The sequence below is a fragment of the Xiphophorus hellerii genome, chromosome 8 (genome assembly GCF_003331165.1).
Source record: "Xiphophorus hellerii strain 12219 chromosome 8, Xiphophorus_hellerii-4.1, whole genome shotgun sequence".
Classification (NCBI taxonomy): domain Eukaryota; kingdom Metazoa; phylum Chordata; class Actinopteri; order Cyprinodontiformes; family Poeciliidae; genus Xiphophorus; species Xiphophorus hellerii.
In genome coordinates this window covers 19,211,720-19,234,150 of record NC_045679.1, presented here as the reverse complement: position 1 = coordinate 19,234,150, position 22,431 = coordinate 19,211,720, and the positions used below count along the sequence as shown (strand labels likewise).

General features: G+C 37.4%; 1 protein-coding gene across 7 annotated transcripts in view; it reads left to right on the top strand.

Annotated features, from left to right (window-relative positions):
- The window catches only part of mapk10 (mitogen-activated protein kinase 10), a 40,912-nt gene extending 20,296 nt beyond the window's left edge, over positions 1-20,616 (top strand). For 4 of the 7 annotated variants that reach the window (XM_032568978.1, XM_032568980.1, XM_032568979.1 and 1 more), the window contains 10 exons: positions 3,197-3,326; positions 3,774-3,832; positions 4,188-4,326; positions 5,554-5,719; positions 6,208-6,279; positions 9,665-9,847; positions 12,459-12,583; positions 12,750-12,813; positions 13,060-13,137; positions 16,198-20,616. In XM_032568978.1, the coding sequence (XP_032424869.1) occupies positions 3,197-3,326; positions 3,774-3,832; positions 4,188-4,326; positions 5,554-5,719; positions 6,208-6,279; positions 9,665-9,847; positions 12,459-12,583; positions 12,750-12,813; positions 13,060-13,137; positions 16,198-16,340 (1,159 nt within the window). In that variant the 3' untranslated portion in view covers positions 16,341-20,616. Of the gene's footprint in view, positions 1-3,196; positions 3,327-3,773; positions 3,833-4,187; positions 4,327-5,553; positions 5,720-6,207; positions 6,280-9,664; positions 9,848-12,458; positions 12,584-12,749; positions 12,814-13,059; positions 13,168-16,192 lie in introns of all 7 variants that reach the window. The other 3 variants (XM_032568984.1, XM_032568982.1, XM_032568983.1) reach the window with 3 other exon arrangements.
- Positions 20,617-22,431: the final 1,815 nt, after the last annotated feature.

Here is a 22,431-nt window from a genome sequence, read left to right as displayed (position 1 = left end):
TAATGCTGTGTCATTGTGCTAATATACAACCTCTCAGAATCCTCCACACCGATGATCCAAGTTGACGTGTTTCGCGTTAGGATGTATCTCAACACCTGTGCCCTCCATGTGCCCTCTTATAATCTCTGCCTTTTGCTACTTCGGTCCAAAAAGTAGCAAAACCAATTCTTCGTGGCTGCAGGTTGGCTTGAGGCAGGTTTGGAGAATGTTTTTAGAGATCAATTGTAGAGACGACATCAAACTGTATCTTCCCAATTGTATATTTCTTGACTTTGCCCACAGATGGCATCTGGTGTCATCTGGTGGTAACAGCAGACAAACAAAACAATAAAAAAACAGAGACTGATTTGAGACATCAAGCATGAAACTTATCTTTTTCAGATGTTTACTGATGCATTAATGCATAATATGAAAAATGTGTTTTTGTATAAGTTGAAATAACTGTTTGCTCTCAACATGGTGATAAAACATTTAAAAAAAGATTGTTGGTTATCTTCAGTGCGAACCTCAGATGGGTGACATAATCACATTTACATAAACATCTTTGTGACTCAGTTCCAACAGCTAGCCTCAAATAAGCAACATGCACACAAGCAGATAGATTTAAAAGATTATGCCTAAGTCAGCGAGAACACATTCTGCTTTGCTTATGCAATCAGGCGATTTATCCTAGTTCAGCCAGAGAACATGCAAATAAGGAAAATCTTGCTTTCTGTTAAGATTTATTTTGCCTATGTTGTTGCCAGTCCATGTTATTATAAAGTAGTGTGGTCAAAGGGTCAAAAAGATGAACAATACACAGCATCAGCCTTCGGTTCCAGCTTCCTCCGAAGAATTTTATTACATTTTATTGGCTCTGACATGAATCCTGAGCAGCTGAAAACTCACCGTTCTTGTAGTCAATTGGCAACACGTCTGCACTTGATTGGACTAAACCACAATGAAGCAGGTCAAACCAAACAAAATCTAAACAGAAACAATCTAATCTAATTTACAAGCTCATTTAAATATTTAAATGGTCTGTAAAATAAACCATGTAATATAGGACAACTCAAAAGGCTACCTTAAAGAAAAAACAAACAAACAACACAACACACAAAAGAAAGCACTCTAATTGGTTGAACCCAGCAATGTGATCAATGACATCATCCAGCTATTTAAGCTGGAAACACTGGGCTGGCCCCTCCCATACACTGGCCCTGCTGGAGAATCTACAAGGGACAAACAATGATGAGTAAAAAAGGAAAACAAATAATTTATCATAAATATTCCTTGAAACAAAACAAACAAATTCATCCAGAAGTGTTAGCTTTAACCAAAACATAAACATAGATGGAAACTGCAACATAAACAAACCCGGGATAGTGAGTGAAGCAAAGTAATGTTTAAATTTAAATATTATGACCAACTACAGAAAGAGTAAATGAATCAGAAATAAGAATAAGGGACAAATGGTAATCAAACCGAACCATTGATCCACTGAACCAATAATCAGGTACAGTATTTGCAAATACTGAGTTCTGGTGCAATATGCTACATTTTGTGTGTCTGAAAACTCAGTAGCTTCAATTTGAAGCTACTTTTAGCATGCTGTATTTCATCAATCTCTGTTAATTTGCTCACTAATGATGTAATAGATGCATAGTGTACATTTTTCTGGACATTGACAGATATTTTGAGGACATAAACATCTAGTCTTCAACACATTTGCATACAGAGCAGTTTTCTAAGGTGCTAAGCTAACACTAGCATGCTTACTCTATTTTAAATTGATGACATTTGACATGTGTTCACCTTGCAACAAATGTCATTGCAGTTCCAATTAAAAATTTGGCTAAAAAAGCCTAATTTATAAACTTATAGGTTGAAAGCCAAAATGTTTGAAGTCTAGTATATCAGCTGCTTTATACACAGCAAAAAAGATCAGCACTGACAGGCAGCCATATCAAAGACAGGGAGACAGAAAAATCATATCTTGCCACTTTAAAAGAATGATTTAATGAAGAGCAGTTTGCAAAAGCATAGACTAACCTTGTGTTTGCTCTGTTTGAATATGAGTCACTGCTAATTCGACTTCTGTTTCATTGTTTCCAGTTCATTAGTTGGTGATAAAATGCACAGAAAATGTTGTTCTCTTTCTTCAAAATGCTCTTTGCTCAGAACATTAGACAGTTTTATGGCTAATGTTTTACCTGCTTTCTGTGCGGCTTACATGACATGAATAAGCCAATCAGTTAATACATTATATTTTTTATTGTGAACAGGTTAAAAACTAATAAATCAGATAGATCAACAAAATAGTGTTAATGACTGAAAATATAGGGAAAAAAGGACATAGTTTTTTTTTTAAATTGGCCACAACAATTAAGGCCATTATGGTGGAGCTGACAATATTACAAACATTACAAACATATACAATATTTTGCACAAAATGTTAATGTTAGGATCAGACTTCCTTACACTTATTTAGACGGAGCTTTCATATGGGAATCCTAAAGATGGATCAAGGTTTTAAGTAGTTTAGCTATTCATGACATCACCTTTCACTCATCTAGAAAAGTGATGACTTGTTAAAATCCTTATTGGATAAAAGCTTTCATAAATCCATCATATGCATTCTCCACAGAGACACTTAAAACCACAGCGCATTGCACTCAGCATCTTCTGCACGACAACATAAAAATACACTGATAGTCCCTTTACAGCATCAAAGGGCGATACGGAAAAATACAGAATATCAAATGACATTTTTATGCCTTATTTTTCTCCACACCTGTTCTCTGAGAGTCAACAGAAAGGACTGCAAGGAGCTCCAATATAAAAGGTCTTTAGAGTCAGGGTTGCAATGTGCTAGCAAAGCAACAAGTTATGACTCATATTTTCCTACTGGATACCTTTTACTTTGCCAAACTGATTTCTTTGTGAACCATTTAAATTGTTCTGTATTTTTCGTACACTGTATGTAAATATCTGGTTCAGCTGTAAATATGTTTGAAAGAAACTGTCTGTGGGTCTCCTTTACATTGATAACTTCAACATGCAGAAAATCATCTATTTGCTCTTGTGCTACAAATTGCAATTACGGTGCAACCACATACACCCAGATAGCCATCCAGCTATGAATGCTGAAAGAATGCTGATGATTATGTGTTTTTCCTCTCTCTCCCTCCCTCTTCCTCTCTCTCTGTCTCTGCAGTGCGGGCTATGATGCTGTCCTGGACAGGAATGTAGCCATAAAGAAACTGAGCAGACCCTTCCAGAACCAGACCCACGCCAAGAGGGCATACCGGGAGTTGGTGCTCATGAAATGTGTCAATCACAAAAATGTGAGATATTGTTTTTTTTTATGCATTGGGACAAAGAAAGTAAAAAACAAGCAAAAAAAAAAAAACAATACACATCTGCTGTCAGAAAGATTCTATTTCTGGCCAAATCGCTCTGCTACAAAGTGCACACTAGCCCCCATGCAATGTTGTGACCATGCTAAACTCTGTGCCTGCAGCAAACTGGTGAGAGAGAGTGAAACCAAAAGCACTTGGAGGGATGACTGTAATCCCTACTGCTACACTTTGTCTCCCTCTCTTTGTTTCCTGTCACCAGCCTTTATCCCCTTCTCTTGCCTCCATTCCACCTCTTCAGTCTATTTTGTCCTCTCTCACCAGTGTCCTTCTCAGCAGTGATTATCTTCTCACAGTCACTTTCAGACAATTAGTTTATTTTCCCTTTTTGATTACCTGTATAATAACCCTCTGACTGCATTTTCTCTCTTTCAGATAATCAGTTTATTAAATGTCTTCACGCCACAGAAATCATTAGAGGAATTCCAAGATGTGTGAGTTCCTTTTTGTTTTTTTTATTAATCTTTGTTTTGATATACATCACAAAATGTCTGTTTTGTTGGAAATTTCGTGTCCATTTTGTGTTCCTCAATCGCTAGAGCAGAGCCGCTAGGGGGTAGTCAGGGAAAGCCGATAGAGGCGTCATGTTCTCGTACTGAATCATAAATGAGAGCATGTTTGTTTTTAGAACAGTTCCTCTACTCTGGGATTTATACGTCTCATGCAACAACAGCTTTTTTTGGTTGTAGTTCATGCAGAAACATTTAAAATGCGTGACGTCTGCGTACAACTAACCCGTCAAATGTCAAACAAGTCATCACTTACTGAATGGTCATGGCATTTTCCCAGGTACCTTGTGATGGAGCTTATGGATGCCAATTTGTGCCAGGTGATTCAGATGGAGCTTGACCACGAGAGAATGTCCTATCTGCTCTACCAGATGCTATGTGGTATCAAACATCTGCACTCAGCCGGCATTATTCACAGGGTAAGAGAAGACAGTGAGCGTTTTTTCCACCTCTACCTGTTAAATTAACTTTGCATTGTGTGCTTCCAAATCTGTCACGATGATCAATTGTTGAAAGTAGCAAAGCCTGCAGTCTGCTTGCACAATATTTTGGCAGCGATCATATTGTTTGTAATATGAGAGTCTATTTACTTTTCAAAGCAGATCAGACTCTGCAAATAAGCCAAGTTGTGTGAAATGTAAAATAGGATCCAGTGTTTCCTGTTTTCGCTACTACATCTCAGTGAAGCATTTCTCTGACAGCCCAACTGGAACAAATTTAATATAGGTTAAATGGTAAGGTTTAAAAATAAAAATAAGTTTTAATAATGAAATTTAGATGCCATATTTGATCTTTGAGGAAATCTTTTTTTGGTTAAATAAAATCCGATGCATAAAGATACACTTGATAAATATTAGCAATATTTTGACAGCAAATGAGAGATTTCGTTTTATTTATTTGCTAAGTTGAACATTTATGTTTTAGAATTTTTAGATAGGAAATTGTACATATCTTTTTATCATTTCACAAATCAAGAAGTACCGATTAACACAATAACATATACAGGAAAAATATTCAACTCGTTTAAAAAAAAAAAAGTGAATTCAGGTTTAAAATCTGATCTGAACAAACTCTTTTTGGAAAAACAAACAGAATAAAGATAATTAATATAGACAAAAGTATTGAAAAATAGGACAAATTAATAATTTGTCAAATAAAATTTATGACAATTTTATAACAGAAGATCCATTGTACTGACACTAAATATAGTTTGTTGTAGTTTTAATAAAATGTTATTTTCAGATTTCCAAATAAGATATATAATACATTTAAAATAATATATATTTGCTTGTTTTGTGTTGGTCTGTTGCAAGGTCAAAAACGTCCAGTTGTGACCCAGCATAGATCAGCATTTGCTTTTTCTTTCCTTTAAAGAACTAGAATAATACAAATTAGGGCCTTTTGCAACAACAAAAAATACATTCACATATGTAAGTAGTTTTTGTATAATTTCACATATTTTCATTATCTAAACAAACAAAATGGTGTTTAATTTGTATAGACGAATAAATATTTCTTTCTGATTAGCCCTCTCTTAGATTAGAAAGGACTCGTGTCAATCTCACGTTGGCTTTAGCAGCTCCTCTACAATAGGAAATATAATGTTCAGTAATTTAAAGATTGCACATGTTTTTTTTTTTCTCTAGGATCTCAAACCAAGCAATATAGTGGTAAAGTCTGATTGCACCCTGAAGATCCTGGACTTCGGTCTGGCTAGAACCGCGGGCACTAGTTTCATGATGACCCCATATGTGGTGACGCGATACTACAGAGCCCCAGAGGTCATCCTGGGAATGGGATACAAAGAAAATGGTGAGCTTCGCCAATGGCAGGGTGTGTTTGTAGAGTCACAGATCTCTGTCAGACAGCTCTAAATGAAAGTTTAGAGAGTCCAGCACCTGCAGCTAATCAGCTTAATCATTGCAAAGGCAAAGACGTGATTCTGGTTGAAGTGCAGTAGAGCTGAAGTGCTGGCGCAGTGAGTCATTGATTAAAAGCCCTCAGAACATCAAGACACATGACTGAATGCCAGCCTTGCTATGATTCATTAGTCACACTTCTAACTTAAAATGACAGCCTGTGGGCTTTGAGTTTCCTTTAGATAATCAGTCCTTCTAATGCTCTGCTTTCGTTTTCACTATTACTCCTTCAGCTCTTTATCTTTTGTGTGCATGTTGAGTCGTAACATGCTTCTCACCTATTGAATAATCTGCTAATCACTGTAGACTACTCTAACCTTTGTTTCCCCCCCTCTTTCCCTTTGCTCCCTCTGTGTGCCACCTTCACCTCTTTGCGTGCAGTGGATATTTGGTCGGTGGGGTGCATCATGGGAGAAATGGTGCGCCACAAAATCCTTTTCCCTGGCCGGGACTGTATCCTTACTAAAACAGAGAGAGAGATTGTGTGATGGTACCCCAATAGAGTTATTTAATTTTTAATTAAATTTTTTTAAGATAGCTTTGAAAACGACACACATTAAGTTTTATAATGAACTGACCTCATTTCAAAATTCTAAGAGAAGACTGTTTTAAAAAGTAAATATCACAGCTGAAATAGACACAGTGCCTTGAAAAAAACCCATCTATCTACACTATTGCACTGGAAAAACAGTGAACTGCAACGCATTTTCACTGATACCTTCTTGATTTGGTTTTGTAATAAGAAGTTATAGAATTATTATTATTTTTTTGTTGTTTAATCAACACAAACACTCTTAAAAGGCTGAAAATAACCAACAGAAATGCAAGGATTTCTTTCAGAGTACGACACATTTTAAATACTTCATTAAAGGCAAATATGCCAAAATAATACTGAAAAAAAAAAAGACAAAAAACAATCAGTTTTTTTTTGGTGATTAAATGGAAATGGTCAGATATATTTGAGTTTTTGCACTGCCTTGTTCTTGACTTACAATGGCTGCCACACTCTGAGTTCTGCTTGTCAAACAGAATGAAAAACCTGCATCTTTATTAATTCACAGCATGTCAATTCCCACTAAAATATATTAAGTTATGTTGCTATTAGGAGTGAAAACTTGGAATAGGCTTAATCTAAAGCATTTGATGCAAATAAGACTTCATTTTTAATATTATTTTCATGATTTTTTACTGGAGTAGTAGACCTGATTTTTGCTGTATGTCACAGAGGTGCACTAAAACCACTCATATTTGACCAACATTGTATAACATGTTTATTCTTTGTAGTTCCAACATTTCTTTTAGTAGCACTTCCTCTTCATATGTGTTGACTTTTAATTCAAACATCTCCTGGCAAATAGATATTTCTCTGCTTGTCTCTGAATATTTAAAATGTGCGCTGTGTGTTTTAGAGTGCAACTCAGTGTGTGTACTTGCAGTGAGAATGAATGTCAGTATTTTTGCTAAATAGTCCTCATGTTATGGTTTTTTTTATTCCATGGCAAATGTGTGAAGGACATCTTGCCATCTATGAGAGCCTAGAGACGAGAGTCACAGCATTCGCTTACTCAGTTTGAGCATCTGTTAGTCATTGCATAGTTTAAATTACGTGACATTGTGAAGAGGATGTATGCTTACAACATGAATATTTTATGATGCATTCTCAGAAGATTCATGCATCTGAATAATTCCAGCATTTCTCCAACCCCAATTCCAATGAAGTTGGGACGCTGTGTAAAACATAAATAACAAATGAATATCATAGTTTGCAAGACCTGCACTTATTAAATACACTACAAAGGTAAAATATTTAAAGTTCAAAAGTAACTACAGAAAAAAAAGACAACCCTACATTTTATAATCACTACTTAACAAACAACTGCTCTGAAGTTGGGTTATTTCCACATGTAGCATGCTGCCCGAACAAGAGTTTCATGTCTGCAGATGGCGTTTAAATATCTTTGTGCTTCAAATATCATTTGTGACAAAAGGCTCATGAGGTTGTTGAAGCCTTGGACAAATAACTTCCTCTTTACCTCCACTCAAAACATATGCTCCTAATAAGTTAGACAACTTTCTGATTTATTATGGCTTAAAGAAGAAAATCATGAGACATATGTGTCATAAACAGTTGCAGCATACAGGATGTTAGGATGTTTTTGACAGTAACCATTGTGACTCTGGTTGTGCTGCAGTGTTTGCAGCATTATGTTTGATAGTAAAACAAATCAACCCAGACTCCTCCACAGGACTTCAGATGTGAGTGGATACATTAAGCATGTCGAAATGCTTCAGGAACAGTTGTTTTTTTGTATTTTTGTGTCACATTTTGACAACATGAAAAAAATGACCATGTTCACTATTTAAAATGGTGGCTTAATGAAGCTTAATGGCCATCAGACATCAGGTGTTGGGGGGGATTCCTCACTCTGCGGCCTTGTACATGCAGCTCCTGGAAGATTAATGAGCTGAACAGCGAGAAAACCCTGCAATGAGCTCAGCAACTTCTCATCCCTTCTGTCTCGGCTTTTACTGAAATTGTTGTCATCTGTATCTGGCCCCATCATCAGTTTTCTTTTTACTGCAAATCAATGTGCGCTCAGACAAAATTCGGTTAATTTTCAGCTCATTTCTCAGTGGTGGATTGGTATCTCATATTTAACGCTATTGGCCTAAAGTATACTGACCTTGAGATTTGAGGTCAACCCTGTGCTTTGTCCAACAAATGATGATGGAGTGCAGCAATCTGTCCACTGAGATAAGTCACGATTCTGTAGGCCACAAGGTTAGTGGTTGTTTAATGTTAAACGATTGTAGCAGCAATGTCAAAGAGAATCTGAAGGTTATTATTTAAGGTAGACTGTTTAATTGCAGAAGTATATAAAGTTTGATGCACTTGTGTTAATAGGCAGACATCAGATGATCATCAATTGATTTTTTGATTGTGTTATACTCTGCTCTCTGTTTAGATTTTTTAAAATGTATTTCTCTAGGGGCGTAGGGTGAGTTTAAAGCTGCCCGAAAAGGTCAATGAACATGTACAAGCATCATCATCTGACCAATCCCACTAATAATCACTCACACTGCTGCTGATATTTTTAATCCTTCAAGTTTTACTAAAAACTACAAATCATTTTTTTTCTCTGAAAGTATAAAGATGATCAAAATGCCAGAGGAATTACGTAGTTTCCAACTTCAGTAGTTACTGGAAGCAGCAAAGATATCTTGGAACATCACAGCAGCTTACGTGATTTTGTGTGTGTGTGTGACACCAGTGGACATGTGGTCAGTGGGCTGCATCTTTGGAGAGGTGATAAGAGGGACAGTTCTGTTTCCTGGGTCTGACCGTATCCTTCCACCTCCTCTCTCTGATTCATATGGAAGCCTGGAAGCATTTTTGACAAGCTGAGGAAAAAAAAAAAAAGACACCTCAGGCTGTTTGACTAAATCCAAACCTGTAGCAAGGAGGAATATGGATTAAAGCTGTGAGAGATGGGAAAATGGGACTTTACTGGCTCTCACTCAATGTGTAATGGTGACAGTGAAGAGGTATTGCTATGAGGACTCCCAGCTAAATAAAGCAGTAGCTGGCAGAATGACAGTTGTTGGTAAAAAAGAAACAGTAAGGATACCGCTCATGATCCACAACTGTCTCATCAGAAAGTCTCTTCACCAGATTTGTGTCTATATAAACAATACACAACTGAATTTCTTATTTATTAATTTTTTTAAACTGCCTTTTCAGGAATATTATGACATAATATCTCCCTAACATTCTGTGAGATGATACGATGCTACATATTCCAGGTGAGTTTCCTTTAACCTTGACCTGCCACGCCAGACATTGACCAGTGGAACAAGGTGATAGAGCAGCTGGGCACGCCTTCTCCAGAGTTCATGAAGAAGCTGCAGCCCACGGTGAGGAACTACGTGGAGAACCGGCCAAAGTACGCGGGCCTCACCTTCCCCAAGCTCTTCCCCGACTGCCTTTTCCCTGCTGACTCTGAGCACAACAAACTCAAAGGTGAGAGCCAAGGTTTTATATTGGCAGGATGCTCTAAAGATGCCTGTTAACGAAATGGATTTATTTTGACTTGATTATTTGGATGAATTATTATGTGGGGTCAAAAAAGGCATTAACTCCGACGATATATCTTTGTCAGCTCTTTATTTATTCATGCCATCATGGTTAACAGGAGCAGTAAAACACCTGAGTAATAATTTAAAAAAATAAATAAAAAATTTGATGCTGATTTTACCATAAATATTTTCCTAGTCAAGCTTATTTGTACATCACATTTCAGCAACAAGGCAGTTCAAAGTGTTTTACAACATAAAAACATAATACAGTAGCCAACTATGAAGCAAGCAATAAACATGCTATCATCAAAATCATGAAGCAAATATTCATCAAATAGATTGATTCATGTTCCAATTGTTATTAATCAAAGGCAGTTCTGAACAGTTGCGGGTTTTCTTAGCTTTGTTTTTGAAGAAACTCTGGGTTTCGGCTGTTTTGCAGTATTCTATAAGTTTGTCCCAGATTAGTGGAGCATAAAAACTGAATGATGATTCTCCATGTTTGATAGGATTCAGAGTAGAACCAGAAGACCTGAGCGGTCCGGAAGATTGCAACAACAACAACCGATCTTTCATTTTGGTGCTATGCTGTTCAGTGATTTAGAAACGAATAAAATTATTTAAAGTCTGTTCTCTGAGCTACAGGGAGCCAGTGTACGGACTTCAGAACTGTTCTACACAACCTCCAAACTTTTTCTATGAGAAATAAATGAATTACAAAGGAGCCTTTAAATCTCCAAATACACTTTTGGGGACTAATGCACACCCCTTCAAATAAAGTGTTACCAATTTTTATTTTTTATTTTTTTTAGAATATTAAGGAATTATCAGGTAATTTAGGCAAACTATATCACATTCTTAGATAGGTATAAACATCTTGCTGTTTGGACAGAAACTCCCATTTCCTGTTATCCCCCAAACACCGAGTCAAATAAATAAATAAATAAATCCTGTCAACTAAAAAAGTCCAATTCCCCATAAAAATCTAAAGCAACCCCAAGATTTTCCAACCCTGCTAGAGTGACTGAGTTGTTGCCTTTTAGCTTCCTTGTTAAAATTCAGCGCTGAGGACTGAAATCCCAATCAGAGCTCCCACTTGACTCTCCTTCTGGATATGATCAACCCTGTGCACCTTATTTTGCTCTCCCAGCTGAGAAAGCAGGAAACAGAACATCCATTTTACCAGAGACAGAAAACTCCTCTTTTTGTGTGTTCCCACATCAAAGCTCCAGAGTTGTTAAATTGTCATGGACCAGTTTTGTATGCAGGTTGCGGGCTGCTGAGGTGACGAAGTTAAAGGAAAATCACCCAGAGAGGCACAGTGGGAAGGTGTGAAAGCAGGTTGAAGAAAGGAGGGAAACACTCGCTGTGCTTTGGATCTTATATTTGTTAGAGACTGACAGACAGTCTCTAACTGTGAGAGGAGGATGTATAGGAGAGGAGCCCATATAGGAGTCGCTCCACAGATTTGATCTGTTTTTGTTACTGATAAGAGAAGAATCCATTCTCCATTTTTCCGTTTCTCTTTTCAAACTGTAGTCTCTACTCCATAGCTGCTGTGGAGCTGTGGCAAATCAGTTCAAGGGGACTTTCTCAAGAGGAGGAAAATTTGCCCCTAGAGTGCATTGAAAGAATATATCCAAACTGGAAAGAATACATTTATTTGTGCGGTAAGAAGAGAACAAATCAGAGGAATATGAGATTAAAGGTGGAGTGACATGGATATGTCCTTATTTATTTCCGCAGCTTATTTCATCATTGTTTATTCCAAACAGCTGAAAGCCTAAAAAATATTCCATCCTGCAAGCTTTTAGGACAAAGGTCTGCTAAATGCTTTTGCACATTTAGTACATTTAAAAGGAAGTGATTTTATCAAAAACGAGCTGAGATATTCTCTAGATTTATGGATCTTAATACATTTATTATGAAGGGTAGCTTTTGCATTTGCTCTACTTCAACCTCCTTCTACTCACCTGATTTCAGTTTCATAAGTATTTCCTGAGAATTATCACCATAGAACCACTGGGACCACCTTAAACCATAAAAAGAAGAGTGAATAATCTAAAATGAGAAATATTTGTAATATGAAGGAAATGAGGGCAGATCTACAATGAACAAATGACACTAATCGATGTTTAGTTGTCGCATACTGATATTTAACATTGCACTTAATTAAGAACTATAATTTACCAGAATCTTAGGCTTGCATTACTGTCCAGTTCTTTAAATTTCATGGTCATTTTTCTTTCCTCCTCACAGTATTGAATTTGTTGGGTTCACGCAGTGTTTGGATAACTGTTTCATGTCTCATTTTAATCTTAATTTAAAGTCATTTGTCTGAAGCCGGAGTGTTTATCATTACCATCCAGCCATGATGAGTTTCTATAAGATGAAAATTACCTCTGATAACTTTCTGTTTTTAATTATAGCTCATTTTTTTCCCCTCCTGATTTGTTTTATCTCAATCTTCCCTTTCACATGTGAAATGCAGAGCGATACTTTCTTGTCCGTGTGAAATCAGCTGGGTGCTTTTGTGTTTTGTCTTTCGACTCCAGCAAGCCAGGCCAGAGACCTGCTGTCTAAGATGCTGATCATCGACCCTGCTAAGCGGATATCAGTGGACGAGGCCTTACAGCACCCCTACATCAACGTGTGGTACGATCCAGCTGAGGTGGAGGCGGTGAGTAGGCGGTGTGCGTGCGTGGGGGGGGGGGTGTATGTGTGTGTAGTTGAAACTCAGCCCTGTCCATTTGTGTTTGATCAAGCACTACCCAGTTTTGCTTTTTATATGTGACACATACATGTTCATCTAAATATCTTCCTGTGCTCCCTGCTTTTTACTTTAGCCTCCACCTCAGATTTATGACAAGCAGCTGGATGAACGAGAACACTCTATAGATGAGTGGAAAGGTAAGAATAGCCTGTTTTAACCAACACTGCAAGCTAAATGTCAACATTGCATGAGTCTAGTTAATCTATGTATTAATTAGGAAATGTAGGGTTTAACAGCGCATCGAGAAATGCCTATGCTTTTGTTTTGCAGTTTCAAAATACACAAATCACCGTTGTCTCTGCTGTGTCACGTTTCTCACACGGATAATGAAAAGTGAAGTTTCGCCACCGTTTGCATTTTACTGACTCTTCTATTTTTGCCAGAACTAATCTACAAAGAGGTGATGAACTTTGAGGAAAGAACGAAGAATGGCGTTGTGAAGGGACAGCCTTCACCTTCAGGTACTCTCAGTGCATAAGCCTAATCGCTCTGTAAGTGAATTTACTATAACCTTAATGGAGTTTTCCCTTGTAAATACAGATTCCCATTGTGCTGTTGACCATGTGTCTATGTCTCTTGCATCTCTGATTAAGTGTTGTTTAATATAGTGGGTGTTTTTTACAATTTATTTTATTTGATAAATGGAACAAAATCTGCTACTGTTAAATGTACCTTCTGGTACAGAAAATATGTGATAAAAAAAATGTGTGAATGTTTGTATTTGTGCATATAAATGTGTCATGATTTAAGGTTTGGGCTGTGTGGTTTCCTTTGCAAATGTCAGTTTTCAGCTGACATTGTAAGCCTCTAGAGTTATTCATGAAATGAGAGCGAGTGCTGTCCGCATTTTCCACCACAGAGTGGCAGTAAAGAGTCATGTTGATGCACTAATAATCCAGTCACACTCCCATGTAAATTTAGTGAACGAAACAGATTTATCATGGTTACAGCAGCATGCTGATAAGAAAGAGTAGCTAAAAAGGGTGCATGTAAAGTACAATAAATTTCCTCAGACTATAAAAACATATAAAGTCTGTCCATCATTTGCATTTAGTCATTTAAACAGCACCTAAACTTTGTTATATTTAATTCTTTCATTGCAAGAAGAGAGATAGCATTTTGCTATCTTTTTTTTTTGCTCTCTGTATCTTATTTTTTTTATTCCCCACTAGTACACAATATCCACCCTTTTCTGTGTTGCAGCTTGTTGCAATTAAGCAGATTGGCCGCTCTGTAGTGTCTGATGCTGAGCGTATCAGACGCAGTGCAGGAGCTGCAGGCAGCACTATTTCACTGCAGCAGGAAGGTGGAGGAGCAGAGAGCACATGGTGCCCTGGTCAGAAGTTAAAAACACAATATCCTTAATACTGTTTTAAATTTATTTTGTAATTAGTTTTTTTTTTTTTTTTGCTAACATGACACAAATCAGAATTATACTCAAATCACTTTCCACCTGTATGTTAATATGATAAGTTTTACAATCATAGGTTTGTAGCTCACAATACTTTAACATTTATTTGATGTTCTAAGTCAAGAAATGTGTAAGAGAGCATGAAAAAAATTAGTGAACATTAGGTAGTTGAGAATACAGCTGAATTTCCAATTGTTTCAAAATCATCTAAACGTTTTCTCAACACAGTTTTTGGTGAGTGAGAAGAAGAGCTCTATTCTCTTCTTCCACATTTTCCATAAAGCTCACCCAGATTTGAAGCATAAAGAACCATTTGGAATAGTAAAGGCGCTCACTGCCTTTTTTTCTGTTGCCGACAACCTGCACACATCCATTGGCATATTCCTGTTTGAAATATCTTTCTTGTCAAGAAAACATCAATTTTTGTTCAAGGTAATAGACTCTGGAGTGCTTCCAAGTGACGAACCCACACCAGCATCCATATGTGCAAAAGTATAACGATTTCAGAAGGCACAGCTCCAATTGCTGGTTTCATATAGGTTATTAAATTATCTATGTGCTTTGAAATAAAATCAATAAAAAAGCAGACTGAATCTTTTTTTTTTTAATACATAATGTAAATATTCTTTTTGATTTTCTGGATCTACACTATATTGATCTATTCCTTTTAAGATCCCAGTGGAAACTGCTGCAGATAAAATCTACTCTATCTGTATTAATTGTCTACTACAAGCCAACAGACTAGAAAATTTTGTTCCATATCACTAGCATAGAAAGAAATACTATCAAGAAAAAGTTCAAACTGTGTTCCTGAAATGCTGCATTCAACATGTTGTAAAACATGTTGTTATGTATATGTGGAAAGAAACAGCCTCCTAAGGCTCACAGTTTGGTGGCGTGTCTTAAAGAAAAGCTCACCGGTTCCATATTATCAGTCATTGATGGAAATAAATCGATTTATCTCATCCATGGCGTCATTACCAGCAGAGCTGCAAGTGCTGTGACATGAACTCAGTTCCCATTTCTGAAAATGGATCATTCTGTGATCTCCTTAATTTCGTCACTTAATCTGTGATAATGACGAAACGACAGAATAGCAGGTAAAACTGAGAGACCTCTCGTGGGGTCTCCGAAAGTTTGATGCTGACTGATTCTAACTTCAAGAAATTGTCAATAAAAGAAAATTGGGAAACTCTTTTAATAACTTCCAAATGAACTGACATAAATTGTGCCAGCTCAGCAGAGTGTTTAATGATGACATAAATCAAGGAATGTAGAGAGAACTATGAAAGAGCTTATTGATACCATGTGAATGATTACAACAGCTGCCGCCTAAATAATGCGGGGAGCCTTTAATAGCCTTTCATTTAGTACCCACACAACCCAAATCTTAATCACTCTCGTCTCATCACACTCACTGTATACTTCTGGTCAGATGCTCGGATACAATCTTTATAAACATGAATGTCATAATAACTTGGGGGTTTGAACTATTCTTTTTTTTTTTTCAGGCTGCAATAATGCTAAGACATACAACTCCAGTAATCCTTAAAAACAGGAATTGGGTGCAGCATTTTTAATATAATGTGGATTTTCTCAAAATCTATGCAGGATCAGAAGCCTCTTCAAGAGTTGCAGAGAACCCACACACACTTGTAGCAATCAATAACCTTTTTGCTTTGTTCTGGTTGATAGTTTATATTTGAACTTGAATGTGTAATTTTGATTTTGCGCCACAATAAATTTAAACTTCTGCACCTCATTCTTGTTATTAAAAATCACTCATGCTGTTTGCTGTATTAGCTGTTTATTCTGGCATAAAAACTGTTCAAATGCATCAATAAACAAACTTGACCTTCATGCCTCCAAAGGCTCCTTGGGAACATCTGATCAGAGCTGTAGTTGTGACTCTTTCCTCTTAGCGGATGTTAATAATGTCGTTATCTCTGTCCCAGCAATGCAACTCAACTTTACTCAGCATCCATCCCCCCTGTGCTGTCCGTGCTTGCAAACTGTATCTTCTGGCTATATATAATTTTTTATTAACCTGCCCCCATCAGAACTCTTTTACGTTTTAACCCTCCTGCTGCTGTTGATTCCCGTAGCACAGGTGCAGCCGTGAACAGCAGCGAGAGCCTCCCTCCCTCCTCCTCTATCAACGACATCTCCTCCATGTCCACCGACCAGACCCTGGCTTCAGACACTGACAGCAGCCTGGAGACCTCCACGGGACCCCTGGGGTGCTGCAGGTGACTATCCGCCTGCCTGCGCAACCCCATGTTCTTCCGAAGGTGAAGAACCCAACAGATATGACCGACGAAATTGAATCGAGGTTTAAAAAAATAAAGCAAAAATTCAAAAAAAAAAAAAGAAAAAAGAAAGATCAAAATGAATATATTCTGAACAAAAACATAAACTATTGAAACAGTCTGACATGATGAAACCCAAAGCCTGCGCATTGTCGTTCAAAACGCAGCAGTGGCATTAAACTGAAGATAATGAGCTGAGATATATGTTACTGATCCTCTAGTTGCTTTGCTTATAACCCCTCACCCCTGAAACACGCACACATACACCCCCACACATGTCTTGTATATGGCATCCAAACAAAAAACCCCGCGCCTCCTGTAAAATGCATTTTGGCCGGCTGCTGGTTCCTCCTAATTACTTCCACAAGCATCTGTGGCTAATCGTTGTGGCAAGGTGGGCTGCCATTGTCTTCATCGCTTTTGGTTACAAAAGAAATGTCCCTTTTTTCTGCATTCAACTCTGAACCTCAACTCATTTCCTGAGTCACTCCCACCCAACATGAGTTTTGAAATGTAACTTTGCCTGTACTGTTTACTGGATTTTGTACATCTTCAGGGAATGTGCAGTCGCTCTCACCCACAGCTACTTGTAAATATTGTAATTCTGTACAGCTGAAGGGCAGACAGATTTGGGACTGAAGGCCAGTACACTGGGAGTTTTTTTTGTCTTGTTTTTTTGTTTTTTGTCTGACTAGCGCTCACCTTGCCACATTACTTCTCTCCACCTCAGTTGCCCCTCTGCCTATCGCCGTAGTTGTGCATGATTAGATTAAAACTGCGCAAATCACACTGTATGCTAGAGAGAGAGAGAAAAAAAACCAGTCTGTACAGAGACTTATATTCATGTGATATGTAAACTAACTCCACCACAGACATTAGAAGGCGGGGTCTGGTCTCAGTAGGACAGGGTGTGTCTGTGAAACACGGGCAAGCTGAAAAGATGGTAAAATCAGGATTGAAATGGTCAGTGTTCTCAGAAATCATTTGCACTGGTCATAATCTCCATGCTTTTTTCCCTGGTGGTGTACAAACGGTCCCATCGTCACCACCACCCCATGGGCTGACCCACGGCGTTGCATGTCACTGTATAAACCGTCACGGTTGAAAGAAGTGGAAATGTTTCACTGTGGTTCAACCACAAAGAGGCTTCTTCCAATTATTTGACTCCTTAAACACCATTCAATGAGACAAAGGTGAAACAGCGCAGAGGTTTATGGGCAAACAAGGAGTGTTAACTTTGAAACTGTGACTTCACCTGACAAATAAACACGCTCTTATTGTTACCGCACGCTACACAATCATACTCTAAAGAGGCAGCTGGTTAGGATTCAACTGCCATAATTCCTGACTGGATGGCTCATCTATTTATTTATACCAGTGGGAGGAATCTGAATATGGCTGGTTTTATTTGGAGTAAAGGACTGCAGCTGCACCAAAAAAGACGAAAAAAAAGTCCCTAAACCACAGTTTGGTGAAAGGATGTGGGAAGGCCTTGTTTAACCTCCATTTTCTTTTTTTCCAGGATTGCTCTAGTTATTTAGCCACTCAAACTGTGAGCTCTTTTAGCTCTGTTTTCAGCTTTGTCTCCAGCGCATGCACAGTTGTCGCATCATAAGTCTTTGGAGATGTTAGTATTTGTTCTGCGCTGCTCAGTCGCACTCTGCTACATTACACTGCGTTACCTGAGTGAGGTTGGCCCCTCCACCTTCTTCAAATCAGACAAAATTGGTGTCAAACGTTGTGCTACGTTTGTGCAGCAAAATTTTTTGTTTGTGCTGCTATGATTTTAAAGATATAAAGAAATGTTCCTAGAAGTCATCAAAGGTCAACCCCGCCCTTCTTCAAATCTGACGAAATGGGTGTCAAATTACTCAACCACGTTTGTGCTGCTTTGGCTTTGAAGATATTAATGAAAGGTTAAAAGTCAAAAGGTCAACCAGCCCCTCCACTTTTATGAAATCAAACAAAATTGGTGAACAGGAATTTAGCTTCTTATGATATTAAGAATATTAATAAATATTCAAAGTGTCAATGACAAAATTGAGTTTATTTAATATTGAGGCAAAATGGCAAATTATTTAAATTCAGTAATTTAATGGGCACTAAATATTGTCACAATAATGGCAAATGGGGATCCTAACAAGCAAACAAACAAACTAAATGTGCCCAACAGTATGTTGTATTTTGCCATGGTTACATTGAAATTCTTTTAGATGTATATATATACATATACATATAATGTATATATATGTATATATATATATATTTTTTAAATCCTATCCATTTTAATTGTGTTTGCTTGACAACCCATTGGTAGGAATAAAAGAAGGATGGAGAGTTAAAGGGAGGGAAGCCTAGAAAGGAAGGAATAAAGGAAAGAAGGAAGGAAGAAACAATTACATGTGAAATTTTTTGATTTCCATTGCCATAAGTGCCATATTTTGTTTCTCTGCTAGTGTAGTGACCCATTAAGATAACCGTTAATGCTCTCTTCATCACAACCTCGTTTGAACTGCACAGCATGAACTAAACCAATTGATAACTGCTGGCTAAAGTCATTGTTTGTTAAATAAATTGTCAAAATAAAAATGCAGCAGGATGTCTCCACTATACATATCGTCACAAATTGTACATAAAACAGTAGAAAGGTGTGGAGAATTGCTGAGTTGGTGGCGTCTGTCTGTATATAGTCTCAATCTCAGCAGCACAACATAATTGTTTTCCTGCAGTCTAGCCACAACACTGTGCACACACAAAAATCCTGACTTCAAACAGCTACTTTGTTAACACTCCTGAAGCCAGTGCAGTGTAGGTACCACAGAGAAGAGGGCGACTGAGGTTGGCGTCTCCAGAATAAGCTACGACTAGCTTGGCTTTCTGTTCAGGGTCTGGGTCAGGGCAATCTTTCAAAAACAGGGTGCGACTTTGAAATATTTTGTGTTTTAGAATGTTCAAATAATAATTTTTTTTTTTCACCTAAAGGAGGTCCACAGCTTGAGTTGGCTTCTTTATGCCACAAATACACACAGTAGTGTTACAGTTTTTCTACAAGGGATTTTTGAACCATGTAAACTCTCTTTTTTTCCGTATCTTGACATGTTCCTGGTCACTTAGTAGAAATATTGACACATCTTAATGTCTTTTCCCCCAACCCCTCTTTTCTGAATGTGAACTGTTAATCTTTTTATTCAACATCCCTCTGGACAATTTACTTGTGATTAAAGGTGCTTTTGATCCTGGTTAATGTGCCTGAAGAAGAAGAAAGTTTTGCCGCACAAACTGCTGTTTTTTTTTTGTTCCCCCCCCCCCCCCAACACCGAATGTAGAAACAGAGTTTCACAAGCACGCATGTCATTGTCCTGAAATTTGACCAGCAAAAACAATAAAAAAATAAATTTTAAGTTTGTGACCTGATCTGGACTTTTACTGCAGTTGCTTTCAAGAATGTCAAAGACGAACTCAGTTGTGTGTTTCGGAAGTTGTTTGTGTGTCTCTTGGTGTTCAGTCACATTAACCAACGGATTCAAAAACTTTACTGTCAATCATGATCCAGATTTTTGCGGAAATATTTCAAAGTGATCTCGTGTGTTCAAAATCAACAACATGTATGTCTCTCAGACTTTTATCTGTAATCTGAGGATGACTGACCTGTCATTTAGCCATAACATTGCAAATACTAAAAAAAAGAAGAATACACGTCACAGGTTAGGATACGTCTTGTAGTAGTGATCCCCGATCTACTGATTTTCTTTCACACTTACTCAACTGTAAATAATAACACTCCAAAAAAAATGCAATAAACCTTTTTATTGCACTCAAACAGGGAGGCAAGCTACTGTGAGGGTCAGGCGAAGTGTCTCCAATAATGAAACCCTGTATAGCTCATCTGAATCAGGTGCTGTTGTTCTTCAGTTCTTTTCCGACTCCTTCTCTCTTGATTCTTTTGCTCCGTGCTGTTTTAAACAAGTCATTCTTTTCGACATTGTCAGGTTAAAGACAAAAAGAAACTGTATCTGTTTCACGCTGATCTCAATGCTTCAGAATATAGCGTTTCGAGTAAAAGTCAAAATTAATGCAAATGAAAACAGAACAAAACAAACAAAAAAAATATAAAAAAAATATTGAAAGCTGTTACTGTAAACACAACATTTTAAAGGAACTGTGTATGTACAAATAGTATATGTATGTGATTGAAAATAAAGAAAACCTTTGATCTTGGACTATGGTTGATTTTTTTGTTCTTTAATTTAAGTCTTTCAAATGAAAAGTAGACGAGTATCACGAATGTTGTCTGGCAGAATGAGTACGGTAGTCTCCTAAACTGTTATTGCAGAATAAATACACAAAGCAAAGCAATTTTATTACGGTACTTAGTCTTCTAGTGTTCACTTATTAAGTTAGGATAACCAAAAATGTTTATTTCTTTATTTCTGAGAGCCAATTTTAATCATGTGTAAATATCCACAGAAAAGAAACACCAACCCTGTTTAACCATGGAATGAAAAGCTACTCAGAGACGAAGAACCCAAGTCAAAAACAACATAACAAAACAAGATACAGTTGCAAAGGCACACAAGGATAAAGACCTTAATTTAACAACGGGTCTTGTGGCTAAAATTAAATTTTTGGACCAGATTTGCCATCTCCACATTTGGAGGAACCATTGAAATAAAGGGTTGTAAACATCATGCTGTGTGCATTTTACAAAATAGATGGCATTGTGAGAAAAATACATTTTGTGGAAAAAAAAAATCAAGGTGTTCTGGATTAACTGGGTTTTGAAATGGACAATGACCCTAAGCATACAACTAAATTAGTTATAAAGTGTCATGATGTCCGGTTATGGATGGTGAGGATAGAAGCAGAGAACCCAGGATGAGGTGCAAATGATAATTTTAATGTAGGAAGTGTACAGAAATCCAGCCAGTACAGAGAGCAGAGGCACGTAGCTCAGAATCTGGTAGCAACTGGTAATAGTACACAAATGGAAACGACGACAAACAACAAGGACCTGATCGGGAAACACAGACACAGGTGGGTATAAATACGCAGGGAAGGTAAACAGGGGAAACAGGACACAGCTGGGATCAATTAAGGGGTGGACGACACAAGAACGAAATAAACACAGAAAACCCAAATTCCCACATAAAGTGGCTTAAGGCAACAAAATCCATATTTAGAGCGTAAGTAAGTCGGGCTGCAGACTTAACTCAGTTACACCAGTTTTGACTGGAGGAATATGACAAGATTTCCAATAGCATACACCTGCAGACTCCACTGTGAGACCCAACACCACTATAGGACCTCACAGTTTGAAAACCCCTTTCAGGTTCCTGTATGTTGTCACTTCTAGTTCAGATCTGGTTGCAGACGTAGCCTCAAGGAAGTTAGCAGACAAGTTTCCATGCTGTCTCCTGGGATTCCTGGAAACCACAATATAGTGTAGAATTATTAGAAGGATGACATACAATCATTTTCACTTCCTCAGCATCAACAGTGCTGCTTTGGTGATTAGCAAACATAATGGGGTACCAATATTTACATTGGAAATTAGTTTTCAGTTTGGGCAACATCATCAAGGCTAGTGCAACAACTGTAATATGGTTTAGGAAGAACACCTTGGAATGAAATAGACATATTGATTCACATTACCCTTGAGGGTATGAAGGATTTGTGGGAAATAGAGTATGGTGAGAAAATATTATTTTTACTATGTACAATCTTCACATACATTTGTATTATTATTTGCTTCAATCCCTCATGTAAAAATCTAATAAGATCTATTTTACCGTTCCCAATTTTCAGGATTACTTGATATTTTCAGGGACAATTGATTATCCAAACAGACACAGATACTTGAGCAAGGTGGCTGCTTAAACCACTCAGAAGTAAAGAATACTGTATGTTTTTCATAAACAGGTCCACTCAAATAGAGGTGAACCAAAAATAATAAACAGCTGAGTCTGTTGACAAAGAGACAAATGCTACCACTAAAAAAAACCCAACAACAATAAAAACCATTGTTTATTTCTGTT